The sequence below is a fragment of the Silurus aristotelis genome (assembly GCF_946808225.1).
Source record: "Silurus aristotelis genome assembly, chromosome: 6".
Classification (NCBI taxonomy): Eukaryota; Metazoa; Chordata; class Actinopteri; order Siluriformes; family Siluridae; genus Silurus; species Silurus aristotelis.
In genome coordinates, this window is record NC_139579.1 from 29,474,211 (window position 1) to 29,489,591 (window position 15,381).

The following is a 15,381-nucleotide window of genomic DNA, read 5'->3' on the forward strand; positions in this document are numbered from 1 at the left end:
CAAACGAGAGAGAGAGAGAGAATGTGTGTGTGTGTGTGTGTGTGTGTGTGTGTGTGTGTGTGTGTGTAGAAAGAGAGAGAGAGAGAGAGAGAGAGAGAGAGAGAGAAAAAGTGTGTGTGAGAGAGAGAGAGGGAGAAAGAGAAAGAGAGATGGCACTAAGCCTTATCAGGGGCCTACAGATGGCGGTCCCGGATCAATGCACATGCGCCGCGATCAATGCATTTGATAACGAATTAGGAAGAAAACTGTACATGCTATCAAAGGAGTTGTACATGGCATAATTATGATGGCGCGTGTGCGTGCTGTTGATACGGCGCCTACGCTAAAGCAGCATGATTAATGCCACAGATAGAGAGAGGGAAAAGAGATGGCTTGTGGGTTAAAAATAAAAATAAATAAATAAATAAAAAACATTTATATATTAAAAAAAAAAAAAAACACCGACCCTTTTTAACCATCCTGGCAGGAAGATGGAGAATAAGGAAATCACGTCAAAAAGTCCATCTGGTGAGACTCCAAAATCCTCAAGACAGGGCAGTTTTTACGAAGGGGGGGGGGTTGGGGGTAGAGGTTAGAGGCCGGGTCTGTCCTTCTGAGATGATTACAAATGACATTCCACTTGCACACAAACACTAATGCCATAGATTTCATGACACTACAGACCTTTCACAGCAGGATGGCTGGATAAATGTTGTGCATATACACCATCCAACATGTTATAAAGTCCTCTGTAAAGCTCACAATGCTCATAAACAGCTCGTAAGAGGGATGTCTCAAAGTCGGTCTCAACATGAGACGTACAAATCCAAAGCATCCATATATATAAATCGTGTGTGTATGAATTCATCTTTAATAGCACTCATATGTCCCTTAATGGCTCATATATCCATAATGTCAAACGTATGAACAGCATGTGCACGCTTCTTTATAGCGTGTATACAACTTTTAATATCACATGTACATTAGGTGCTGGTAGGTGTTATGTCTCCTGCTGAAATGCACGTCTCAATGTCACGTGTACAGTAAAACGCATGTTTTGATAGCACGCGTGTTTTTTTTTTTTTAACAGGATATGCGTGCTGCATAAAGGCACTGCGCAATGCCACTCGATTACATGTGTGTTGGCACGATTCCTAACACCACGCGTGTATTTATAACAAGGCAAGCGAAGGTTTGAATAGCGTATGTATAAGAGGCGTATGTCTCCTTATGACACATTTCTGAACAGTGAATGGCATCTGTATATAAGAAAAACCAGTAACAGCATGTAAATTTGAAGATCTTCAAGAAGCCTGCTTACGTCTTTGCATTTGTAGGTAGCATACAGCGTAAAAGTATCAGCTCCATGAAGACATGCTCATAGGTTGAAGTGGAAGATCTCCTTCTATAGAGCTCTTAACCCTATTGAGGATAAAAGTGAACACTGACTGCACCCCCAGGCCTCCTCACCTCACCTACATTCAATTAATTTGTATTTGTTTAGTGCTTTTCACAATGAACATTGTTAAAACCTACATCACTGCCTGACTTTACTGACAAATGTGGAATGAGATCTTCAAAAAGCAATCTAATAATCATATGGTCCACAAACCTATGTTTATACAGTATATATCAGAGACATGTAGATGATGTGTATATGTAGGTAAATGTTTCTTAAGTGCATGTGGACATCATAAAAGTGTAGATCTTTAAATATCCTGCTTTTGTACGTCCCAATAGAATGTGTACGTCTGTGTTAAACTGTAGGCTGTGTTTAAAACCAGCGCATGAAATGTCTTCTAGCAGCTCTATTAAGGGAGGAAAAAATTCAAAAGAAGTGTGAATTCCTAGATGATGGGATGCCAGGGTGATAAAATACGCATGTTTCAGTTCCGTTACTTTTGCATGAGTATTAAACTAAACATTCTAGAGGCAACTGCTTGGTGCTGTACAAATGCAGCATTGTGTCTCAATGGAGACACATTTTTACACACACCCACAACTGTGTGTGTGTGTGTGTGTGTGTGTGTGTGTGTGTGTGTGTGTGTGTGTGTAAGGAAACAGGTCAAGCAGGAAAACTCCAGCTCCAAGGTGTCTGGCTGTCACAGGACAAGATAATTGGACTGAAAAAATTATTTCTCTCTTTCTCTTTCACTCACACTAGTAAAAGTCCACAAGTCTTGATAATTAGTAGATACACACGTAAGCATCTGCTTACGTAGATACAATATACACACACACCGATTCCCATAGTCCTTTTTGCCTCAACCACCCCCCCACCCCAACGCAAGCACACACACACACACACACACACACACACACACACACACACACACACACACACACACTTACTTAAGCGTGTTAAAAGTTCTGCGCTTTGTTTTAATATTAGCCGAGACTTTGAGAGCCTCACCCTCACATTAATTACTTCATCATTCTACACTCTTTACAGTGTGTTAAACCAGAGTCTTTCTCTCTCTCTCTCTCTCTCGCTGCATAGACAAAACGGAAATCAGTCAATGTGCCAGATTGAACAATTGTAATTTCACATTAAAATGAACAGTGGCAATCTTCCACGCTTAAAGTGTACGTTTTTGATCCCTCATATTTTATTCATGGGATGCTGCTCTATCATAAGTTACGTGTGTGTGTGTGTGTGTGTGTGTGTGTGTGTGTGTGTGTGTGTGTGTGTGTGCGCGCGCGCGAGAGAGAGAGAATGACGTGCTAAAACTGAAAGGCATGTGAGAATAAAGTGGAGATATTTGTATATTCTAGAAACTGAGTATAGACGAAATGAGAGGAAATAAAATGTAACGTCTCAGAGTGTGAGGCGTATCAGAAATATTTCATAACAGTCAAAAGCTTCCCATGTACACCCTCACACTCAGCTGATTGTGTGTCAAATAACATGTAAAGTAATTGAACTATATTGATGCTACATGCAATGGTGCGTTCCATATATTAATATTATCTCCTGGATGTTTTGCCGAGAAAAACAAAATGAACCAATCAGAATCATACATTCGAGCATCCATCAGTGGGTAGTTCATAACTCCAACAATGAAGGAACTATAATAAATAGACATCTGGTTTTGAGGAAGAAAGTGGGTTCCCCTTTGAGTCCAGTTCTTCTCAAGGTTCATTCCATCTCAAGAAGTTTTTTTTAAATTTATAAGGACTATTTTATAAATCAAATATGTATATCAAATAGATATTTATGTCCCATTGTAAACCTAATTTATTATTGCAGATATACATATATAAATATACAATATATCAGATATCAAAAAGTTCAGAGATTAGCTTGGTGACCCGTCAACGGATGGCAGCACACAGTCACAGGGAGCACAGACCAAGTTAACCGAGCTCTCCTCACACGTGAGCTTCTTACCGGAAAAAAAAACACAATCTCATATCTACTCGCTAGATTTGGCCTCTGCGGACTTCGCCCTCTTCCCGAAAATGAAGATCCAGCTCAAAGGTCGCTGTATTGACACCATTGCGGAGATCGAGAGCAAAAAGAAGAAAAGAAGGCTTCCAGGACAAATTCCAAAAGTGTCAGAAACGCAAGGGGACTATTTTTTCAAGGTGATAAATAAATGTGTCATATTACACACATATACACCCACATTATATGGACAAAGGTTTGTGGACTCCTGATTATAAAGTTTTTTATGTGGACATCTCATTACACATTTAAGATTCAATTGGCAGTGTTTATTTCTCATGTGTTATTTAATTGTAATTAGTGTGAAAAATCGGCTGCTGTTCTACATTAATATGTATTATGTTATAATACGAGTGTGCTATACCATTAAAAAGTAAAAATGTATAATTTTTTATTAAAAAAGTACTAATTTTATTTTCATTTACCCCCAATACATTTTCAAAGGCAAGGAGACGTCATATTTGTAATGCCTCAGATTTTATTTCTGTTAAAAAAGTCTCTGGTTTAACTACAGGAAATAACTGTTGGAAATAAGTTTTTTTATGGGAATATTATGAGATTTATACATTTTTGTTATATTTATATTTATACAGATTTATCCACAGCCCTTTTTCAAAATACAGTATATACTAAACTACATACTGGAGATTGGACACATTTTGTTTATGTGACTCTTGAGAATGAGAGTGAAGTATAAAGAGAATGAGTGCATCTCTCAGCATACACCGACTTCTCGTCGTTTCTTTTACAAGATTCTCTCAGAAAGAGTGAAGTGAATCTGGTTAAAAAAAATAAAAAAAATAAAAAATCCTAAACTGCGTTTCTGAAGCTGAGGAAGGTAAAATAAAGAAGGTGCTTTATACCTGTCCCTTGTACTTTACAGCACAGTGAAATTCTTTTCCTCGCATATCCCAGCGATGTTAGGATACTGGAGTAGCACGCACAGTCTGTTACAGTCATGTTACAGCGCCCCTGGAACACTAAGGGTTAAGGGCCCTGCTCAGGGGCCAAAGAGTGGCAGCTTGGGGATACAGGGGCTTGAACCCCTGACCTTCCAATCAATACCCCAGAGCCTTAACCACTGAGCTTCCACTTCACTTGATGTGATGCTGCACTGCTTCAGAGAACATTTGTTGTCCTAATGAGGACAAATTGGACAGAATCTGATCTCAGAGTTGTTGGGGAAAAAAAAAACTTCCAAATATTAAGTAAATTTTAACCATATTCTCAGTGTAAAATAAGAAAATTTCAACTTAGAATAACCCATTTACCAAAAATCATTAAATAAATAAATATTGAAAAATAAAAACACGATCACCAAAAAATTTATAAATAAAAATAAAATAATTATCCGATTCAAAAGACGGAAAAAAATAAATCCTTGAAATATTTATACAAGAGACTTGATCATATGCTGTTGTTAGAATTGTTATACTTTTTGTACAATCATATTAATATGTAAAATTTATACTTTTAAGTCTGTTTAGTCTGAATTATTTGTCTATTTTTTTTAATTCGTACTTTAGATTTCATTTATTTTTATGAAGGTAATATTGAATGCATATCGACATCGGGTACACTCTAGCTTTCTGGATTGGTGTTTGAAAAGGAAAAAAAAGCATCGTGTCATATCTGCTTTTCATACATTTGAATGGACAAAAATCTATTTTTCCTCTCTTTCACCTCAATCAGACGTGATCAGACCCTAAACATTTTACCTTTTACACACTTTTATTATGGATGGAGCCAAAAAACAGCTACAGCATGGCAAAGAAAACAGGAGGTGGACAGGGTAAAAACCACTGTGGGAATACATAAGACACACACACACACACACACACACACACACACACACACACACACACACACACACAGTACACAGGGAAGCTGGCATAAGTTCAAAGGTTTGTTCTGTCTCTCCCCTACAGCGAGGGTCACGGGCATCTCGGAAAAGTCACTTCACCAGAGAGAGAGTAATTGAAAGAGAAAAAGAGAGAGAGAGAGAGAGAGAGAGAGAGAGAGAGAGAGAGGAGGGGCCCCATCGGTATGAAGTCCAATTAAACTAATCATAACGAGCCACTGAGCATGAGGGAGATCACCTGGAATCCCCCTGCCGCCCTCCCGTTACCCCTCTTGCCCTTTTCTCTCTCTCTCTCTCTCTCTCACGCGCAGACACACTCTTCCCTACGTTTTCTCTCTGTCATAATTACCCTGGCCAGAGTTGTGTGAAATTACCCCTCTGATCAGCTGCTGCTTCAGAAAGCTGGCTCCGAGCTCTTCACGAGCGAACCCAACACATACATAAACATTATTTCTCTTCCTTCTGCCCTGCTCTCATCCATAACTCCATCTTTTATTTTATTTACAAGGACAAATACAGGCAGGGAGGACAAAAGAGGAGGCCTAATGTGTGTGTGTGTGTGTGTGTGTGTGTGTGTGTGTGTTGGGGCACATCGCTTTTTAATGATTGTTCATTAATTACTCATTACTGCCTCTGGCTCTGTGTGTGCGTGTGTGTGTGTACGCACGTGTGGTGCCAGCTCTAATAGATTGTGAAGGCCACCTACCTACAGCCATCAGGACCAGAACAAAACCATAATTATGGCTACGCATCTATTAAAGACCCACAACATACAACACACACAAACACACACACACACACACACACACGCACGCACCCGGGAACTGAAAAACAGAAGGGGTGAACTTAGATCAAAGGCAGAATCCTCATGCTGGAACCAAATTAGCATGGCATGCTGGAAAACGGCGCACACACACATGCTGCTGATGAGAGGGGAGGGATTAGTGACGTGACCAGTGAAACACACCAGCAGTCACAGACAAAGACTGGCTTGCAGACCGAGCGAGCTCTTGCTTCTTTGCACGCACGCATGCACGCACGCACACATACACACACACACACACACACACACACACACACACACAGTGGTTCAGCAGTTAAAGTTCTCAGGAAGTGATCAGATGTTTACAAGTTCAAGGCCCACGAGTGTCTGGGTTTCTCAAACAGGTGCTAAGACGCGTGGCTTGAGTTGTAAACTATTTAGAGTAAACAAACAAACAAATTAATTCTACATATAACCCGATCTTTCACAAAATTTACTGTTCCTGCACATCGCATCAGCTTTATATCAGGAGAGTCAAAGTCAGTATGTGGAACACTATCATTGATCCATGCAGGATGTAAAATGTGCTGAAATATGAATTATGGTAAAGAGTTCATGGTACATCTGCTTCAGGGTTAAACTGGCACGTGTGTGACGTTTAATAAACAGTGATGAAGCAATAATGATGTATAAAACACACCTCTGCGTCTCTGAGCGAAACATGTCGTTCTGAAATATGAAAGGACACATCAGTGGGTCTACTTCTATGGGTCTAAAACAGACAGATGTCACACCTTCACTGGGACTAAAACAAACATATGACACCTCCTTCACTGGGACTAAAACAGACAGATGACACACCTCCTTCACTGGGACTAAAACAGACAGATAGCACACCTCCTTCACTGGGACTAAAACAGACAGATGACACACCTTCTTCACTGGGACTAAAACAGACAGATGACACACATCCGTCTGTTTTAGTCCCAAATATGGAGGTGTGTCATCTGTCTGTTTTAGTCCCAGTGAAGGAGGTGTGTCATCCATCTGTTTTAGTCCCAACTATGGAGGTGTGTCATCTGTCTGTTTTAGTCCCAGTGAAGAAGGACACACCTCCTTCACTGGGACTAAAACAAACATATGACACACCTCCTTCACTGGGACTAAAACAAACATATGACACACCTCCTTCACTGGGACTAAAACAAACATATGACACACCTCCTTCACTGGGACTAAAACAAACATATGACACACCTCCTTCACTGGGACTAAAACAGACAGATGACACACCTCCTTCACTGGGACTAAAACAGACAGATGACACACCTCCTTCACTGGGACTAAAACGGACAGATGATACACCTCCTTCACTGGGACTAAAACAGACAGATGACACACCTCCTTCACTGGGACTAAAACAGACAGATGACACACCTTCTTCACTGGGACTAAAACAGACAGATGATACACCTCCTTCTCTGGGACTAAAACAGACAGATGACAGACCTCCTTCACTGGGACTAAAACAAACAAATGACACACCTCCTTCACTGGGACTAAAACAGACAGATGACACACCTCCTTCACTGGGACTAAAACAGACAGATGACACACCTCCTTCACTGGGACTAAAACGGACAGATGATACACCTCCTTCACTGGGACTAAAACAGACAGATGACACACCTCCTTCACTGGGACTAAAACTGACAGATGACACACCTTCTTGACTGGGACTAAAACAGATAGATGATACACCTCCTTCACTGGGACTAAAACAGACAGATGACACCTCCTTCACTGGGACTAAAACAGACAGATGATACACCTCCTTCACTGGGACTAAAACAGACAGATGACACCTCCTTCACTGGGACTAAAACAGACAGATGATACACCTGCTTCACTGGGACTAAAACAGACAGATGACACCTCCTTCACTGGGACTAAAACAGACAGATGACACACCTCCTTCACTGGGACCAAAACAGACAGATGATACACCTCCTTTACTGGGACTAAAACAGACAGATGACACCTTCACTGGGACTAAAACAGACAGATGATACACCTCCTTCACTAGGACTAAAACAGACAGATGATACACCTCCTTCACTAGGACTAAAACAGACAGATGACACACCTGCTTCACTGGGACTAAAACAGACAGATGATACACCTCCTTCACTAGGACTAAAACAGCCAGATGACACACCTCCTTCACTGGGACTAAAACAGACAGATGATACACCTCCTTCACTGGGACTAAAACAGACAGATGACAGCTTCTTCACTGGGACTAAAACAGACAGATGACACACCTCCTTCACTGGGACCAAAACAGACAGATGATACACCTCCTTCACTGGGACTCAAACAGACAGATGATACACCTTCTCTGGGACTAAAGCAGACAGATGACACACCTCCTTCTATGGGACTAAAACAGACAGATGATACACCTCCTTCACTGGGACTAAAACAGATAGATGATACACCTCCTACACTGGGACTAAAACAGATAGATGATACACCTCCTACACTGGGACTAAAACAGACAGATGATACACCTCCTTCACTGGGACTAAAACAGACAGATGATACACCTCCTTCACTGGGACTAAAATAGACAGATGATACACCTCCTACACTGGGACTAAAACAGACAGATGATACACCTCCTTCACTGGGACTAAAATAGACAGATGATACACCTGCTTCACTGGGACTAAAACAGACAGATGACACCTCCTTCACTGGGACTAAAACAGACAGATGACACACCTCCTTCACTGGGACCAAAACAGACAGATGATACACCTCCTTTACTGGGACTAAAACAGACAGATGACACCTTCACTGGGACTAAAACAGACAGATGATACACCTCCTTCACTAGGACTAAAACAGACAGATGATACACCTCCTTCACTAGGACTAAAACAGACAGATGACACACCTGCTTCACTGGGACTAAAACAGACAGATGATACACCTCCTTCACTAGGACTAAAACAGCCAGATGACACACCTCCTTCACTGGGACTAAAACAGACAGATGATACACCTCCTTCACTGGGACTAAAACAGACAGATGACAGCTTCTTCACTGGGACTAAAACAGACAGATGACACACCTCCTTCACTGGGACCAAAACAGACAGATGATACACCTCCTTCACTGGGACTCAAACAGACAGATGATACACCTTCTCTGGGACTAAAACAGACAGATGACACACCTCCTTCTATGGGACTAAAACAGACAGATGATACACCTCCTTCACTGGGACTAAAACAGATAGATGATACACCTCCTACACTGGGACTAAAACAGATAGATGATACACCTCCTACACTGGGACTAAAACAGACAGATGATACACCTCCTTCACTGGGACTAAAACAGACAGATGATACACCTCCTTCACTGGGACTAAAATAGACAGATGATACACCTCCTACACTGGGACTAAAACAGACAGATGATACACCTCCTACACTGGGACTAAAACAGACAGATGATACACCTCCTTCACTGAGACAAACAGACACAAAGTCCACACCTGGATGGACAGACACAGAAACCACATCTTCATCAGTGAGACAGACAGAAGCCACACATCCTCTATTAACCATAATTATAATGGCAGTTTTTATTTGGAATTCCAGATTTTGGAGTGGAGTGTTTTTTTGCATCACATCATATTCTGGTTCATGTCATTGAAAAGAAGCAGCTGAAAACCCAAAGAACACGAGTAAACGGATGCCATTTTCTTTCACTATGCCAATGCTGATGATCAGTACGGCCAGAAACCAGAGAGTTTATTCCATTTTCAAACACAACCATCTTTCATTCCATTACATTATGTGCTGTCTTTATTGCCACCACTTTCACTTCCCTTCCACTTATCCCACATCTGTCCATTCTCACCTCCTTTTAATGGAATTAAGACTGTCCTTATGCATGGTGTGTTCAGGAGGGCCACGTCTTGCAGAGGTCCCTGTGGCATGAGATAACCCCCTCCCATAATCAAAACAAGACATCGCCAAATCTAATCTAAATCGCTGCCAATTATCAGCGCGCCGAGGTCCACGCCACCTTCTGATCAATGTTTTCTATTAAAAAGCCAACGATTCAATATGCCAGCGCACTAATGCAAGCGAGGCTCATTAGCACCGGTGTCCTTGGGAAAGATGCGCACATGCACGCCGTTAATTTGAGGCTAATCTACAGAATGGCAAAGCGTTTCCCCTTCACCAACTCATAGAGGACTTATGTTAAAGAGACACAGATAGTGAGGAAAAAGAAAGAGAGAGAGAGAGAGAGAGAGAGAGAGAGAGAGAGAGAGAGAGAGAGAGAGAGAGAGAGAGAGAGAGAGAGAGAGAGAGATGGGGTGAATCAGGGCTTTGAAAAACGGTGCATTCTTTATTGTATTGTGGAAATGCTCTCAGACACAACGTTTGAAGACAACAGTAGCATTACACTTAAAAAAATATATATATTCCCAATAGGTAATTCAAGGACGTCTCGCTCTCCTGCAGGCTCGTTTTATGATATTACATCATCACAAGAGGTGTCTATTGGACTATTGATTTATTCAAAAAACATTACAAAAATAGTCTTACTGGAGTTTTCAAGAGGAATTGGAGATGCAAGATTGTCTCATTGTGTGTGTGTGTGTGTGTGTGTGTGTGTGTGTGTGTGTGTGTGTGTGTGTGTGTGTGTGTGTCTATAGAGTAGTTTCCGGTAAACTACGGAAATTTCCAACAAGTTTCTATGGGAACTTCATCTGGGAATCTTACCAGGAATTGAAAGAAATTTATGGGAATTCATTAAAGAATTTTGGGGTAATTTATACTAACTATCATATACAAACATAAATATAAACATTTTGTTTGGGTGCATCAGCTGACATGCATGCAAACTAATAAATAAAGAAGAAACATAAAAAATAAAAGAAATGACATTTTTGACTTGTATGTAATATTTATGTAATTTACTTGAATACTCACACAGGAGGACATTTTTGACATTATTTTGTGTGCAGGATCAAGAAATGATGTGTGTTATGTTATAGAGTAATGCCCAGTGCATGTCGGGGGCGTGGCCTCAATAACCCTGCAGTAAATCTGCTGCGTACATATGATTAATGAATGCGCAGGTAGAAATTTAACTGTAATTACATTAAATCTGGTTGTTTTAACCAAAATTCTCCAAGATTTTTTAAAACTACTTTTAAGTTCTTTGTTATCGGTGAACCGGAAACTGTAAATTCCCAGTTCATTCAGGTTAATTCCTGCTCATTCCCATGGAAAGTTTCCAGTCTTGCAACTTTTTTTCTTCTTAAGACTTTAGGTCACCTCAAAGGGTTCTTCAGTCTAACTTGAACTAGGAGACCCAAACCTGTTCCAGCCTGACAATGCCCCTGCGCACAAAGCCTGCACCATGAAGATGCTTTACATGATTTAGAGTGTAAGAGCTTCTTCGATAGAACTATAAACACCATTGCAAACCTTTGGGATGAATGTAAACACTGACTGCACCTCAGGCCTCCTCACCTCACCTACATCAGTACCTGACTTTACTTACAGCCTCGTAGCTGAAATCTCCACAAGCACCCTCAGAAATCTAATATCTAGTAGTATCCAGTAATCTTTTCAGAAGAGTGGAGGTTACTATAACAGCTAAATGGGAATGAATGTGGAATGGGATGTTCATAAAGCAGGAATCTTTATAGGAACCAAAATCAGTTAGAAATGATGTACAGAGATGCCTACATACCGTGCACCTAAACACCACCTGATCTCACGGCCTGATTCAGTCCATTAGCAGCTACATGCTGTTGGTTTGCCGCTAATTACACAAACACACACACAAAACCAGCAATAACAGTCACACATGAGAGCATGATCACCATGCACCAATGATCGAGGAGTAACGTGCGTCAGATCGATGAGGGGTTAATTACAAACACGCCCACAACACGTCTATTCATAATCATGCCTGTTTTGCATACACATACAGAGGTGTAGAGGTATTTCTATTAAAAAAACAATCACACTGATTCCTATAATGAAATCACAGCTGTTTTTTCAAGTTTTTTCAAGATGGACTATACAATTTTCAAACTCGCCAATAGATGGCAGCACAAGGCTGCATGCACAGTCACAGGGAGCACCGACCTACATAAGTCAGTGTGCCAAAAGACATCATCATCGAGTTGTTCTCAGAAAAAAAAGGGCTCATATATTAATATGTAAATTGAAATGTAAATGTATTTTATTTAGGAATTGTGTTATTTGTATGAAAAAAGTTCGGCCCATGCGCCATATATGACGGATTTGTGATTTTTCCTAAATAAAACTGCTGTCAGTTCTTTTAAATGCAATAACATCCACATTGTAATATAATTGTCAGGGGTAAAATAAAATCTTTTTGATAACACCTTCTATGCTGTTGTGGTTCAATGAGTCTGTATTTGGACAGATCTCCATTCCTGGCTGATATTTGAGGAACCCAATGTGGTCGTCTGCAGTTGTAGCAGATCTGCCTCAGGTTTCGACATGTGTTTCCGGAGATTTTTTTTTTGCCCATCACGATTGTACAGAGTGGTTTCGTGAGCTGTGTTACTTTCATGCTGATCGCCTCAGACTTCGCAGGTGTTTGAGCCTGAAGAACTGCTGAATGCTTGTGTTTTTACAAGCTTAACAGAAAACCTCAAACCGATCTGTCTGACATTAAGAACTGAGGCGATAATTTAATGATTATCTGCGCTGTGATATTTAACCGTAAAAAACGAGCATTTCTGTAACGTCTCGACACATGGATAGTGAAGTAAAGACGGCCGCACTTACGTCGATGGCCTGTGGCGGGCGTGTGTGTGTAGGCGAGGTGGCGCTCGGGACAGATTTGTTCCTGGCTTTCAGGGCTGCGTCTCTGCGAGCCTGCTCCAGCAGGAGACGAGCTCTCTCCTTCAGCTCCTCCTGACGAGACTGCGCTTTCTTAAACAAAAAAAAACAAGGGAGGTTCAAGTCAGACCAGGACTTGCTACCGTACAGGATGCTACCATGGTGGTACTACACTCAGTACCAAGTGGCTAACGTGTCCTATTACTGATAGGTGGCACACATGTCACAGGCCAGAGTCTAGAGACCGGCAATTAAGGCGGCAGACAACAAGTGTTAGTGCATGGAACAGTGTGTGGTGGTGAAGTTTCTTGTGAACGAAGGCGTAAAACCAGCGAATATCTACACAAGACTTCAAGTAGTGGAAACGTCAGTAACGGAGTTACGCAAGATGTAAATGTAGGATTATGTGGAAAAATGAATGCAGTTTCCGCTTCTCTAAATTTGTTCTTTTATTTCATAAAGTCCAGGTTTGACTTGAATGCCCCTTGTGTTGCCTGGACAGTCACCATAATACACACACTGTTGTTACTGGGTTTTTTTTTTAACTGTGCAACAACAATAACAAAAGTCTTTTTGCAATAACACCATTTTCAACTGTGCAATATTATATGTACAATCTGTTTGAAAGTGTAACTACTGTATTTGTCTCTTTTTCGTTTGTATTTCTACACTGTGATGTATATATTTGTACTGTGTCTCTACTTTATATGTTTGCACATTTCTTTTCTTTGCTGCTGTAACATGGAAATTTCGCCCCTGTGGAACGAATAAAAGTACATCCATTCTTATCTTATTTTCCATGGGTCTGAAACTCTCCTCAATCGAATCCAAGCTACAAAACAGAATTTTGAGGTCCTGGTATGTTTTTTTTGTTATCTATTATGACCCATCATGTGCTTACCTTTTCGCTGCTGATGGACACGGGGACAGAAGCAGCATCCTGAAAAACAAGGTACCAAACTAACAGGTGAGAAAAAAACTATTAGAAAGAGACATAGTGAAACCTGTACTTCATCTCTTCAGCTTGGGATGTGAACGTCCAGGGTTTTTCCTAATGAAGACGGTCGACTGAACCCATTCAGCAGGGTTTTCAAGGGGAGCGCTTAACTCTTGGAGCAACACGCATCTGTATGTTTTAATGATAACTGGTTATGCCGAGCATCAAATGAACGTGTGTGAGTGTTTTAAAGGCATTAACGAGACTGTATGAGCAAGTCTGCGTGTACAAGATTGCGTATGGGAAACATGAGAAAAGCGTACATAAATGCAGGAGCTGAACAGTGTGTATGTTTGAGTGCCAATGGGAATAAAAAGCTCAATATACAAGGTGGCGCAGGGAAACAGGGCAGTTTGGAACCAGGAGTTGTGATACTGCAGTAGTTTAGAACCATTGTGAGCTTGTTTTGAACCCTTGCCATTAGTTATAATGGTGCAGTGGAGTGGTGACTTTAATAATAATAATGATAATAATACTACATTTAATAAAATTTTATCTCAAAACACTTCTCTGGGTCTTCCTACAATTGAGCGATTATCATAAAAATCAACTATACAACAAACAGCAGCTGTTTAACTGATAAAATTGTTTAGTTAATTATAAATATAAATGAATGAGATTTGAGACACGATATAAAATTGGTAAAAAAAAAAAAAAAAAAAAAAAAAATCATTCCTGACACTTTAAAGCAGGACTACTGTCAATATAGTATATATTTTTTATACTTATATTTTATACTTCATATATTTAGATTTTTTATATATATATATATATATATATATATATATATATATATATATATATATATATATATTTTTTTTTATGCGAATGCATCATGGGTGTGTCATTTTAAAGCAACAATAGTTTTTCCAGGGTCCGGTCCGCTGTCATTATGAGAGCGGCCTCTAGAGGCGAATTACTAACGCCACGTGCTGTTTGTTTTTACGCGCAAGACTACGCGCTGCACGGAGAGCGCTATATTATATTTATTATCTATAATTTATTAATAGTCTAATCACATTCATTAATTTATATATTCATATTTAATTCCTTTAGCACATTTTCGTCGTTCAGAACAGTTTTTTACTTTCTTTTATTTACATACAACTAACGCTCCTTGCGCACCTCTCCACTGCTTCAATATAATGAATGAGAACTGGTTTTAAACAACTTCAGACGTCCCAGGGTTCAGACAATTCCTAGTTCCAAAAATTTTCCGTTCTGCATATTTTTTCCTCTTCAAAGTCACTAGTGTACAGATCTGACAAATGTCGAAGTCATAGAGTCTTAAATAGTTTTCAAACCGTTCCCAGAGCCCTCGTGGCCCTGCGAATGTGGGCGGAGTCAGGGAGACCACGCCCAGCAAGATAGAAATGCTTCACTGCAGGATGAAGGCGATCAGTGAGTCGAAACTTTGT

General features: G+C 40.3%; 1 protein-coding gene across 8 annotated transcripts in view; it reads right to left on the reverse strand.

The window, feature by feature from the left end:
* ehbp1 (EH domain binding protein 1) overlaps positions 1 to 15,381 on the reverse strand; it is a 163,147-nt gene that overhangs the window by 53,386 nt on the left and 94,380 nt on the right. For all 8 annotated transcript variants that reach the window (XM_083544554.1, XM_083544553.1, XM_083544550.1 and 5 more), the window contains 2 exons: positions 13,868 to 13,906; positions 12,913 to 13,059 (listed from right to left, as the gene is read on the reverse strand). In XM_083544554.1, coding sequence (XP_083400680.1) covers positions 12,913 to 13,059; positions 13,868 to 13,906 — 186 coding nt within the window. The remainder of the gene's footprint in view (positions 1 to 12,912; positions 13,060 to 13,867; positions 13,907 to 15,381) is intronic.